The sequence below is a fragment of the Onychostruthus taczanowskii genome, unplaced genomic scaffold, assembly GCF_017590055.1.
Source record: "Onychostruthus taczanowskii isolate IOZ18803 unplaced genomic scaffold, ASM1759005v1 scaffold60, whole genome shotgun sequence".
Taxonomy (NCBI): domain Eukaryota; kingdom Metazoa; phylum Chordata; class Aves; order Passeriformes; family Passeridae; genus Onychostruthus; species Onychostruthus taczanowskii.
This window is the reverse complement of record NW_024503680.1, coordinates 4,492,146-4,505,002: the sequence shown is the minus strand read 5'-3', so window position 1 is coordinate 4,505,002 and position 12,857 is coordinate 4,492,146. Positions and strand designations below refer to the sequence as shown.

Sequence of the window (12,857 nt, the reverse complement as noted above, 5' to 3'; positions counted from 1 at the left end):
GCCTGAAACAATGCAGGCAGTGGGAGCTGTGTGGCTGTACACACTGTGCTGGGAGAATGCCAAGAGGAATTGCTGTGGCATTGCAGCAAGCTTCGTTCAATACTTCTTCAGGGCATTTAACAAAACATATTGTTATAGGCAAATTAATTTGCTTTTCCTTAGCGCTGATTTATTCTTGTTTGGTGAAGTGTTAGGCACGTGTCAATATTTAGCATCTCTAAAGTATCTGTTGTTAAATATAGCAGTGCCATCCCATTTTGTGTTACATGCAGGTGCTGAGCTGGGCCAAAGCATTGAAAGAAATCCCAGGAACAGAAGGGCATTCAAGGGAAAAATACACCTCTTTTTAGAGTGAGTCTCTCCTACCCAAATTGACATGCCTGTAACACAGACACCCCATGGAATCTGCTCCTCTGGAGTCCTTCTGAAGTTAATAGGAACAATTAGGCACTTTCTCCTCTCATCTCAGCTCTCTCCTGTGAGGAATACACATCCCTGCAGAGGAGATAAATGCCTCCAAGATACGAGGCTGTTGGCTGTAAAGGGACTCTGGGACTCTCAGGGGGAGACTCCTGCATTAGGAATAACCAAAGTTGGGTGTCATGAGCCTTGTGTCATCTTTCTGGAAACACTGCAGTGTTGGTAGCACAGAAACCCAAGGTCCAGACCAGATGGATTTGCTACAATGAACGAAGTAATAATGAACAAACTAAAAATGAGTGTTCCGTAACGTAACAGAAATACTTCCAATGTTGTGGTCTGAGTTTCTTTGGGATAACTTTACCTTTCCTGTCCAAATTCCTCTGGTTGTTTCAGCTGGAAACTGTTCTCTTCTCCTGCAAGCCCCAGTGTGGTGCAGTCAGTACCATAGAGCAGCATTCTCTCTGCCCCAGCTACAGGTGCATTTCAATGGCAGGTGAAGAAATTCTTGTATTTCCTGGGAATAACTTGTGAAGTCCATTAAGTGTTTTGTGATTAGTGACACAAATACTTATAGCTGCTGTTGTCTTGTAAGCAAAGTAGATATTCATACCCTGCAGTATCCAGTCCAAGGACATTTGCCCCGGACTTGCAAGAGACTATCTGGTCTATGAGTAAAATCAAAAAGATTACACATGAGCCAAACCCTAGGGCTCTTACCAAATAAAATTCCTGCCACCAGTAAACCTCAAGTGACTGTGAAGTACTACTTTAACAGCCAATGCAACCTCACTAGTCAACACTGGTTTTCATCAAACTATAGTGATAAAAGGGCCCTAAAATTTTGCATCCACTTGGGAAAATATGTGTATGATATTTTCAAGGGCACAAGATGTTAATTAACCATTCTGCATCTACAGGAAATTGCTTCACTGGGTGAGTCAGGACAAGACCTCAAGTCCCCTCAGTGTGTTGGAACTGTCCAGGACCTGTTTTGTTCTGTGTAGGGAGGTTTTGCATGTGTGATTATTATACTGCATGTTATTGAACTATCTATGTTGCCCCTATTTATTTAGATATAGGTATTTAGATATAGAATATAGATATTAGGTTTAGAATACAGATATTTATTTTGCCCCTTTCTATTTACATATAGGATGAGGGAAGAGAATATTGGCTTTTTTCAATTATTTTAAACATAATGCATTTGGAATTTAAGGATTCATGCTATTTTTGCACTGTTTTATGTATATTGTATAATGTGAATTTAGGAACAGAGTTCCTATTTATTGTTGTTAAGAAAGTTCCGCACAGAGATTTGGGTTTTACTTCTTGAAGAAAATGGAGGAATTTTTGCTAATATATGAGGATTTGCCTGTAACAATCTTTTTTATAGTATAGATTATTTTCCCCCCCTTAGAACAGATTTTTCCTTAGCAGCTCAGAAGAAGCCATTGATAAAAGCGTGTGCAGACAAACCAGAGCAGTAAGGAGCAGGGTAAGGTGGAGCAGGGGGAAGGGGATCCCTGAGTTAGTGCTGGTGCCTCCCTGGACCTTGAGCACAGGCAGCATCTTCTCGGGGATGGGCTGTCCTGTGTCCTCCAGCCCTCCACCCTGAAGCTGTGGCTGCAGAGAGCTGGATGTGGGAAGAGGATTTACTGCCAGAGCTTGGAAACCCACCTGCATCCTGGCCTAAGGCACTTCTCAGGCATGGGCTGTGCAGTTTGACAGACAGCCTTGATTTCTGCAAGCACAAGGAGCAGCTTTATTCTGAAGTATCCCCAGCAGGATGTTTTCCTCCTCCTCATCACATTTCCTATCTTCACTCTTCCCTTTTCTGTGTCTCCCTTCAGATGGAGGCACCCTAAAAGCATTATTTTCTTAATTCAATTTCAGCCTCAGGCCAACAGCTAATTGAAAGTTCTGAAATATTTGTTAAGCATACTTGAGATTCAATTAAAACCTGGTTCTCTACTCCCTCTTCTGCTTTTAGCTGCCAAGTACTGCATGACCCTTCGCTATTTTTTGAGAAGTAATTGGCAGATAAATTCTCCTGGAACCACGAGATCTCCAACAAGTGCACCAGAGTGTTAAACTCTGTAGATGAGGAATGAGTTCCTGGTCCTTCCCCCTGCATGTATTCTGGCACTTTAGGAAGAGCTGAGAGACTTTTAGATGGAATTGAAGACAGAAGGTCACCACTCAGCTTGCTAAGGAGATGCTGCTTGAGAGATGCATGCTGCTGGGAAATAAATCACTAGCAGAAAGGAATTAAAATAAATAACTCATCACTGTAACTTGCTTTGGATAGTCAGGGTCTGAATAAAAACCTTAATTCCTTATATGAAACCAGAGAGCTCCCTTGAAGCTTCAGCTTGCATTACCTTGTACCTTGCAACATCCCACCCTGCTTGTAAAGTCTCAAGCTGTATTTTACCCTCAGCATTTATTTGTCTCAACAGCATGAGTGCGGGCTGTGAGTTTATAAACATGCCAGCAAATAAAGAATCCATTGCTCCTAAGTAATTTATGGCATTGAAGTGCAACTCAACATGATCTAACCTGTTACTCTCCTAATTAAAGCTCATTATTTCTAACCCCTGACCTTTCGGGGTTGTTAACCTGGTAAAACACCATCTGGTTTCTTCAATTACAAACAAATAAGTCCTTGGCAGGAGAGGAGAGATCTGGCAGTGCTGCAGAGCCCTGGGGTGAGGGGAAGAATTTGTGAGCAGTGCAGAGAGGGGGGTGTAGGAGACAGAGGCTTGGGGAAGAGCTGATGGCAGAGTGGTGAGTGAGGTTCCTGTGCCTGGAGAACCCGAGGTTGGCTGAAGCTCCTGGAGTTTCAGTTTAGGAGACACCACATTCAGCACATTTACCTGAATTTGGCTGGTACCAGTGAAAGAGGCCACACGGTGATTGCCTGTGTGCAGGGCATGGATGGGACCTCAGCAAGCGTTATTTACCCTGGCAAAACACACAAGTTGAAGTAACTTACCAAAATCTGTAGCTCAAGCTCCTATCAGGTTGTCCTCTTACTATGTCTCTAGATTTGGGTGGTGGGAAATTGGGCAAATAGGGCATCTATGCCAGCCTGTGTCACAAGACATGCAGGTGGTTTTTTGGGAGAGCCTCTCACCTACGATGCTGCCCAGCATTCTGAAAGCCAGCCTGCTCTAGGACCAAATTACAGAGTAACCAATAAAACACCATCCTAAATAAAGGGATGTAAAGACCATGAGGGAATCCAGCACCTCCCTGCAACCTGAACAGGCGAACAGGCTTCCACTCTGTAGTACCCAACCATGCTTCTAAGATAAAATAGTGGTACCTTTAAATGAATAATATTCAGATCACCAAAGAGGCAACTGCTTAAATTTTTAAGAGCCACAAGAAAGGGTGGACGACAAATTAGGGAAAGATTCAGATGCAGCCCTTTTTCAATCTGATCTGGCCCCAGCTGCTTCTTTGAACTAATTAGTTCAAGCAGATCACAATTAAAGAGCTGCTAATAAAACATGGGGATAGTCCTGCAGCAATATTGATGTAATCACTCACAGTTACTTGTTTATTTTGCAATTCCTGTTTCCCAAGGCTTCTGGAGAGCTCTTGGGCCAGTGCTGCCTCCAGACCTGCCTCCAGGCTTGCACTCACTCAGTGGTTGCTCTTCAGGACTCTTCAAACCAAGGCAGGAGTTCCAGAACTGCCCTGGGACACACAGTGGATCAAAGCCTTCCAGTCCTAAGGGACTGACTTTAATTTACTAAAATACCCTCAGTTTAGCAGTTAGCCAGCCCTACACATTTCTGTCCTGCCAGGGTCTCAATGAAGGCTTCAGTGGGAGGGCATTGCCTGTGCCCCAAATGCAGGGTGCTTTCCCAGATACTGCCTGAGGGAGGGAACATGATGGCAACACCACAGGTCCCTGTGCCATGAGTCATGGGCAGAAGTAATAAGGACAATTTGTGCTTTATAATTGATGAATTTTCTTTAATAACCACCCTATGAATTGGGCTCTGAGTGTGCTGTCTCTATAGAGACAGGGGATGCTGTGAGTGCACCAGTGGCTGCTCCCTGCTCTGCCAATAGGGAATGCCTGAAAACACAAGCTGTTAAGCCTATAAAAACTTTACCCTCTCAAGGAGAAGGTCCTGGGATGGTCCTGGTACTAGCATGGTTTTGAGGTCCTCAGCAAGGGCCCACTGGGCTCCCAAGCTGGCTGATCCTGTCCTTGTGGGCACAGCGTGGGTGGTTGCTCAGAGGAAGTAAATTTAAAGCAACCTTTTCCAGCTATGAGGTGCAGCACTTCTGACAGAAGAGGAGAGGAGAGGGTTCCACAGGCCCCTTGCTGCCAGCCCCAAGCTGGGCATGGGATGCTCTTGCTGGTGGTACATGTTCACTGATGTATTAGTGCTCCTGGGGTTCATGCTAGCCTCCTCCAGAAGGGTCCTGAAGCAAAGGCACTGGTGTGGAGCCAGACCAGGCCAGAGAGGACCACTGGAACCTTTCTGAACATTTCAGTACCTTCTCGGTGTCAGGATTACCTTCACCCCAGCTTGACTCTTCCTCTTGTGCAAAGATGAAGACCAAAAGAGAGGGGGGCTCCTGAGAGCCCCCATGCCCACAAGGATGGTGGAGTACAGCATGGCTGTCCCCAGGATGCCTGGGCAGGTCACTGTCAGAGGACACTGAGGCTCAGATTGCACCTTCCCTTCCACCAGTGGAGGGTAAGGCTCCTGCCCTTCGACACAGGATCAGGCCAGTGCCTTTAGCCTGGTTCTCACATATCAGACACCTCCCTGCCTGCCCTTGGGGACACTTGGCTGGACACTGTGGGGACGTTATCCCTGAAACCAGCGGCTATTGAGGCAGAAAGCCCAGCACTGTCCCCCATACCCTGGGGAAGCTGCAGACATTTTGTTCTGCCTTTGTTAATACTTTAAAAGCAATGTGTCATTGCTTCAGCAGCAGACCCACCTCCCTCCTGCGTCTGTAACACATGAGCCAAGGACCTGCTCCATTCATCAGCCTGAGATTTATGAGGTGCACAAGGCTCCAGTTACCCTGCTGCCCCTGACTGATGAATGAGATGTAGCTGGTTCCTTCCATACCAGAAGCAAAACAAGCCCAGAGGAGAGAAAAACCATCATTTCATCAAACTCAGCTCCTTCAGTCTCTACCAGGGCATGAAATCTTCTGCCACGACACCCCTCACAACCACAGAAGGCAGGGGCAGCACTCCAGCCCACGAAGGCTGAGCCTGTGTCCCCACAGCCTCTCCGCACAGTCCAGCTTTGCTCATGTGAGATGCTCCAGAAATAGAAAAAGGATTGGAGGTTTTGGCTACTCTGGATTCCTCAGGCCCCGGGGCCCTGCTGCCCCGGGCTGGTGCTGGGCTCTGCTCATCCATCCTCCCCATAAATCACCCTGCTGCCATTTCCCTCTACCTCGTGCCTGGCTTTTCTCTCACCCAGGCTGTCTCCAGAGGCTCAGCGAGAGGATGGGCACAGGCAGTGGAGAATCACTCCTCCCCAAACCCAGAGGAGCAGCCAGTGACACACAGCTCAGAATGAGCCTGGCAGCAGCCCTGGGGTCAGGAGGCAGCAAAGGGACCTGTCAGCAGCCATCTGCATGGCCTGGGCAGGCTCTGGGCCAGCGAGCTGCCTTTCCTCCTGCCCTGTGCAACCCCTGCCAGCACAATGAGCAGGCTGAGCACATGGAGTGTGCTCAGAGAATTGCAGGGTCCTTAAAGGCTGCCTAAAAGCATTTAGTGAAAACAACTCTCTTTGTAAAGTACCCCCATCAATAAAAAAATGCAAAATTTTGAAGCAGATCATTAAGAAAAAGCTAAAAAACATCCAGATGCCACCAGTGAAATTCTGCATTACTCTCTGCTTTAAAACTGGAGTGAATGCATCCCTATGGAAAGAAACCTGGAGATTCCCCTGCAAAAATCCACATGGATAGAGTGAGCAGATAACTGTTTATTATTGCACATAATCCAGCAGAACAACCGACAGAAAACTCTGGACAGTAGTACACAGATTGTAGTAAACAGCTAGCAAAATCTGTGATGAAGGTATTTTTGTGTGAAGAGTGAAAGGTATCTGCATCTTTGTAAGACCTGAAAAGTATAACACAAAATCCTAGTCAGTTTTGAAAGCATGCAGTTTGAGGTAAATCTGGTATTTTGCATCTAAGAAAATGAAATCCCTAAGGGGCTCTCTCTCTATGTATATATATCCATATCTCAGTGTAATATGGATACAGTTATATGTCACATAAAAGCAAATCTACCTACTTTTCTCAGAAGGTTACTAGGAGGAAAGCACATTACTGAGTGTGTATCACATGCATAAAAAATGGGGGGGGGGGGGAAGGAATTACCTTATCACTGTTGAAAAAAATCCATTTTTGTGCTTAGTGATAAATAAAAGCCCCTCAGGTCTCTCAATGGAAATTGTCTTGGTGGTGAACAACAGCAGTTGGGATATTGAAACTGCAGAGTTGGCAAGTGAATGCCAGCAAATGGAGACAAAACATGAAAGGCAGCAGAGCCTGGGGTTTGCAATACATTTATATTTAAGGAAAAGAAAAAAACACGAAAATAAGCAAATTGCTACTAAACTATGCTCTGTGAAGTGTAGATGATGCTGCACAGCTTTCTCAGGACTGGTACAGCCACATGGCTTTTAGGAAAGGATCACATTCACTTCTCCCACACTTAATACCACATATTTGCTACTGTGGCAATGTTCCTGAGCTCAATAAGGTTAAAAAATAGACTTGGTTCACAAAGAAAAGTACTGAATTATTCTCACTCTTATGCCATAACTAGAGTAGATAAATTAGGTAGGTTCTGCCCCATGTCTCCAGTGAGTGTAAAACCCCTGTGTGTCTGCCACTCCATCTCTGAAATCCTTTCAGACTGACCTTTGAAGCAGACCGGGCATCTGGTTTTTTCCTTAACTATCATTTCCCCATTCTTTCCAGTCCAACAAAGTTTTCCCACCCAGTCCTGTGCTGTGGGACTTCAGGATACACAGAGGTGCACAACCAACTATAAATAACATCTCTGATTATCTTGAAAAGGGATTGAAAATACACATTGCTCTTAAAAGAAGGAAGAAACATGTCCAAGCACTCAGCCTCACACTAAACTGCAACTTCATCTGTGCCGACTTTCTAAGCTCGCACTGCTAAGGATCAGAGCAGATCATGGTGGAAAAATCTCCTTCCAAAGGTCACTCCCTGTCACAGCTTTGGGAAAATGGGTGCAAATCGCCTAGGCCTCAGCCTTGCACACACGAGCAAGAGCTACACTGCCCCACTGTACTCTGTCACTGCTGACAGCCTGGCTGCTGCATATTTCTGAGCCAAACACCCAAATACACTTCAGTCACTCACATCTCTGCACCTTTTTTCTTTCAGGAATAAGGTAACCTCTCCCATGATAGCCACCCTGCATCCTCTGCTGGAAAGTCTGTTTATTGGGTGCAGTGAGAGGCCAGGACCCCTCCACAGCCTGGCACACCAAGGGGAGGAACCTGCAGGTGTACAGAGGCATTTTCAGCAAGACCCTCCTTTTCACTGTAACTCACAACATTTTCATAGAAAAAAGGGGTAAAGGGACAAATTCAGCACACCTACTGCCTTTCCCGTTGCAGTGGGAAGCCACCCACTGCAAGCTGCTTCTGTGCAGAGCATTGTTGGTGGCAGGAGAGCACTTGGATGGTGCCTGGTCCCAAAAGAGGCCCCATCTCCACCCAGAGCACCCCCACAGGCACCAACAGCCTTGGATCCACCAGTCCCTCACACCCCACCCCGCGGCCCCATCCGTGGTGCATTGGCCATGGGCAGGACTCGGGTCACACTTCAACAAGCCCAATTTCAACTTGCTCCCCCTCTCAGTCCTCCGTACGTGGAAAATGATGCCAGGTGACAGGGGAAAGGAAAGACTTTTTGTTCATCCCTTTGGATGACTTCCAGGCACGGAGAGCAGCGCCGTCCGCCCCGAGCCACGGCGCGGCTCTCATGAGTCATTCTGGTTGCTGGATTGCTTCATCTCCATGCCATGGATGACAATCTTTGGAAAATCTCTGACACTGTGTCAACCAAGGGAGTTACAAAACACATCAGTGTGCACGCATGAGACCTCCTCACTCATTTTCCTACAGCTAAAGATAAATCCCTCATCCCTGGCATGGCAGGACAGTTGATGGCTTTGGTGAGAATAATTTAAGGCAACTGCTATTTTATACAAAGAAGAGGAGACCACAGTGCAGAAACTCTGGCTTTTCCTTGGTAGATTGCAGAGGCCAGCCACAGCCTGGGAGCAGGAAACTGAATTGATCTTCAGACACTCTCATTTAAGGTTGATGTTTGCAGTGCAACCTTGGGATCTCAAGTCCTCCTCTTAGGTGTTTCCAGGTGGCTGAGCTTTAATCCCCGCCAAGGTCTGAGGTCTCCACCAGCAGCAACGCCTGTCCCAGACACAGATAAATGGGAAAGTCAAGGGAGAGCAAAACACATGACCAACACATTACCACAGCTGTCTGCAAGGCTGAGTGAGACTAAAAACATGAGAGAAAGCAGTGCTCAGCAGAGCAGTTTTGTCCCCCAGGAGGTCTGGGGAAAGCAGCCCAATATCCTCACAGGGGCTCAGAGGTGTCTCTTGTATTACATTCACAGGAGGCTCAAGGGTCAGGTTCAGCCTTGATGGCAGATTTTGTTTGAAATATTTGAGCCCAAGACAAGTCTTGTGCAAGCTCAGGACACTTTCCTGTCTGTAGGGGTACCACAGGTGAGAAACCTCACAAGATTTTATTGCCACCAAATCCAAATGCAAACCCTTATCCCAATTAAAGTGGAACCCCTGAGCAAGCTCCAGTCTTACAGACATCTTGATTCATATTTATCTTTAGTAAAATAATTAAGTAACAACTGCTGCAGAACTAGTGCGGGTGCAATTAGAGCTGCAGTTTCCACAGTTTTTGTATGTTCTTGCATCTTGCTGGTGTGAGTGCCAAGAAATACTACAACGCACAAACTTCCTGTGAGCAGCCATGTTGAAACAGCAAATTGAGAGTGTTTCTTGAAGCATTTGCAGTATTTGCAGTAAACAAATTTCAAATTTAACATCACACACTCTTGCAAAGGAATTCTCACTCCATGAAACATGCCCATGGTACTGGGAAGGCAAAATTATATGGTGGGACTGTATCCCACCCACACAGTTCTTGATTTTGAGAAAATGTATGAAATTATGATGTAATTTCATGCAATAATTTTATGACATTTTATGAAAAGTGAGTCAACCTTAAAACATCCAGTGACACCTACAAATCGAGGATAAAATCTCATTCTGATTCTTACCTTGTTCAAGAGGCTCATCATGTCAAAAAATGTACAAATAGGATGGCCAGACCAATGTTCAGTAAGATGACCATGCAGATCACAATTGTGTTAGGTCCCTGAAGGAAAAACCCAAAGCAGAGTATTACACACCACAACTCCATATAGACATAGCTTGATTCTGCTGCTCAAAAATACCACAATCACCCCCTCCCAATGCACTGAAATCTGGCACTTAACAACCAGCCTGAATTTCAAACTAGTGGAAGGTTTATCCTATCCTATTCCTACTTCTTCCCTGCAAATTCATTTGAAGGACGTTAAATCAGGCTTCTTTTGCAGCTAAATTAGATTAAAGGAGACCCTGACCACAGGAACATGAACTCCTGATCCCACGTCAGGCTGCTCCTCCCAACTCCCTTCTGCATCCACATTGCCTGTGTTTGTAAACTTGCCATTTTTAATATCATAGAATCATAGAATGCTTTGCTTTGGAAGGGGACCTTGAAGATCATCTACTTCCAATGAAACCATGTGAGATTGCTGTAATTTCAGACCAAAGTATTTCCAAGCTGTGCTTTTCTAAAGTCACATTGGAATCATTCATGTCCAAAGGACTGCAAGATGGGACTCAGAGGCCTAATAAAATGTCTGGGTTTCCAGCTGTATTTGCTAAGAGCAAAATTAAGTTCCAGTGACTATATTTTAAACCTGGGAAATTGGCTGGTGATTCAACACCACAGTTCAGCTCATGAGGTGCCCTTACAGCAAAAAAAGTAATGGGTAAAAGAGAAACACACTTGAGCTTTTCCTGTTTTTCTTCCCCCAATTTTCACATCCAAGTTGGTTGGTAATGGGGTGGGAAAAGAAGGTGAGAAAAGTGGATAAAATTAATTGGAAGATGCCTGGTTTTGCACAAATTTTGAAATATGACGTTACTGAAAGCCTATCTGCCCAGGTAAAGAGAGGAGGTGAGGAGGTCAAAACAGGAGGGTTATGGATGTCATGGCAAGCATCCAGGCAGGGCAGGCTGGAAAGGCAGCAGGAGAGAGGGATGCCAACACTCCTCAGCGGCCTCTAGGATCCCAAAAAGAGCCTCTGGGCACTTCTTGGCACCAACTGCAGCCCCAGGGTCTGGGGGTCTGCATCCCTCTGGGTCCTGCCAGACTCGTGGGGAACAGTAAAGGAAAGGCAAAGGTGGCTCCCAGGAGGCTCCCAGGGATGCCCCACATCACCTCGTCACACTCCTCCGCCTTCTGTGCTGCCACCACTGCTGCCGCCTGGGCCGGGCCGCGCTTGGCCCCTGCCTTGGGCTCCGTCCGGCCCGGTGCCCTGGCCTCAGTCTTCCTGTCGGCCACGGGCTCAGCCCGGCCCACGGCCCTGCGCTCAGGGCTGGGGCGCTGCTGCGGCTCCTTGGGGCGAGGCGGCTCCGGCTTGGCCTCCGCCGCCACCGATGGCTTCTCCTCGCGGCCCTGTGGCGGGCCAGGGGTGCCCCCCCGACGCTGGAGCTCCCCCCGGGGCTCCGGGGAGGGCGGCTCGTTCTCGGGGAACTGCTCCTCCTCATAGTCCGTGGCGGGGGTGACCGGCGACGTCCGGACGGCGTAGCTGTGGTAGCCCTTGAAGAGCTCGACGTCGGGCTCGCGCGCCATGCGCTGCAGCGGCCCAATCTCCATCTGCTCGGCGGGACGGCCGCGGCCCCGCGAGGCCGGGCGACCCTCGCCCTCGGAGGGTGCTGGGCTGCCATTGCCCGCCCGCCCGCCCGCCTCGGCCCAGCTGCCCGGACGGAGGGGCTTGTCCTGCCGGGGGGCCGCCTTGGCCCGCTTGGCCTCGGGAGGGGTGGCGGCGGGGCTGGGGGCCGGGCTGGCGCGGGGCCGCGGCTCCTCCTGCTCGTGGAGCTGGGGGCTCTCGGGCGGCGTGGGGGGCGGCGGGGCAGCCTCGGGTCGCGGCGCCTCCTCCTCCATGTTGACCGCGTGCTCCGCGTTCTCGATGATCTCCTGCAGCAGCTTCCGCTTCTGGTACTCGGGGCCTGCGGAGAGAAGGGCTGGTGTGAGGAGTCACTCTGGGACGGGGGACAGCGGGGTACCCCAGTGCCATGGGTACCCCAGTGCCACGGCTCCATCGTGGCGTCGGCAGCTGTGCCCCCATCAGCAATGGGTTTGGGAACCGTGGTGCAGGGGTCTGGGAGACGAGGAACTCCCAAACCAGACCCTGCTGCCAGCAGGAAGTTCCTCCAGGAACTCCCAAAGGCTCCAAGCCTTATTGTGAGCTGTCCACAATAAGGGAAGAGCTGAAGGAGCAGGCAAGAGCTGCAGATAAGTTTAAAGAGAACAATGAAAATCTGCAGCCCAGCTTCTTGTGGTCACACAGATGGGTCATGCTTGGGCTAAGGAGGATACAGCTCCCAACGAACTTTGTTTATTTTTTAAATTTAATGGCTAGGAAACTTTTCCCTGTGGCTTCCTTGGTGTCAAATAGCATGGTAACTTCACAGGATACACAGGATGACCAGTGTCATCGGGAAAGGCAGGGTCCCCAGATTATCTATGTGCCATCCATCATGATAGGAAAAACATATTTCTTGTATATGGAACTGGGTTGGAAGTTATTCAGCCCTCTTGTCTGTCCCGAGCTCCAGAACAGCAGCAAAATTACCTAGCACCATCATGAAAGGTGACTCAGGGCTTCAGATTTCATTTTGGCCTCATCTCACACACTGACTTGTGAGTTCCTAGCAACACTGCCTCACTTCAATTTTTCACCTGTCATTAAATCTTTACTTCTTATTAACCCTACTACAAATTGCAGCCCAGCCTGGGCCAGGGGAATTCAGACAGAGCCTGACACTGAAGATATCCACCAAAATGCATCACTAAAGAACTGGGAATATCTTGTGGAATAATGACCCTCCACAGTGCTCCACATGCTGAGATGTGCTGCAAGAAGGGTCCCCACACATCACCATGATGCTCACAGCAAGTGAGAACAAGAAGAGCATCATGCTCCTCCTGTGCACTGTGAGGTTGCAGAGCAGCTTCTCTGAAAGCAAAGCACCTGCTCTGGCCTCATTCTGCTGAACCCCAGTG

General features: G+C 48.1%; 1 protein-coding gene across 1 annotated transcript in view; it reads right to left on the bottom strand.

The window, feature by feature from the left end:
* Nucleotides 1-6,384: 6,384 nt before the first annotated feature.
* JPH2 (junctophilin 2) overlaps nucleotides 6,385-12,857 on the bottom strand; it is a 31,653-nt gene continuing 25,180 nt past the window's right edge. The window contains exons 4-6 of the mRNA XM_041419232.1: nucleotides 11,010-11,800; nucleotides 9,796-9,893; nucleotides 6,385-8,903 (exon numbers count right to left, since the gene is read on the bottom strand). Of these exons, the coding sequence (XP_041275166.1) occupies nucleotides 9,813-9,893; nucleotides 11,010-11,800 (872 nt within the window). The 3' untranslated portion in view covers nucleotides 6,385-8,903; nucleotides 9,796-9,812. The remainder of the gene's footprint in view (nucleotides 8,904-9,795; nucleotides 9,894-11,009; nucleotides 11,801-12,857) is intronic.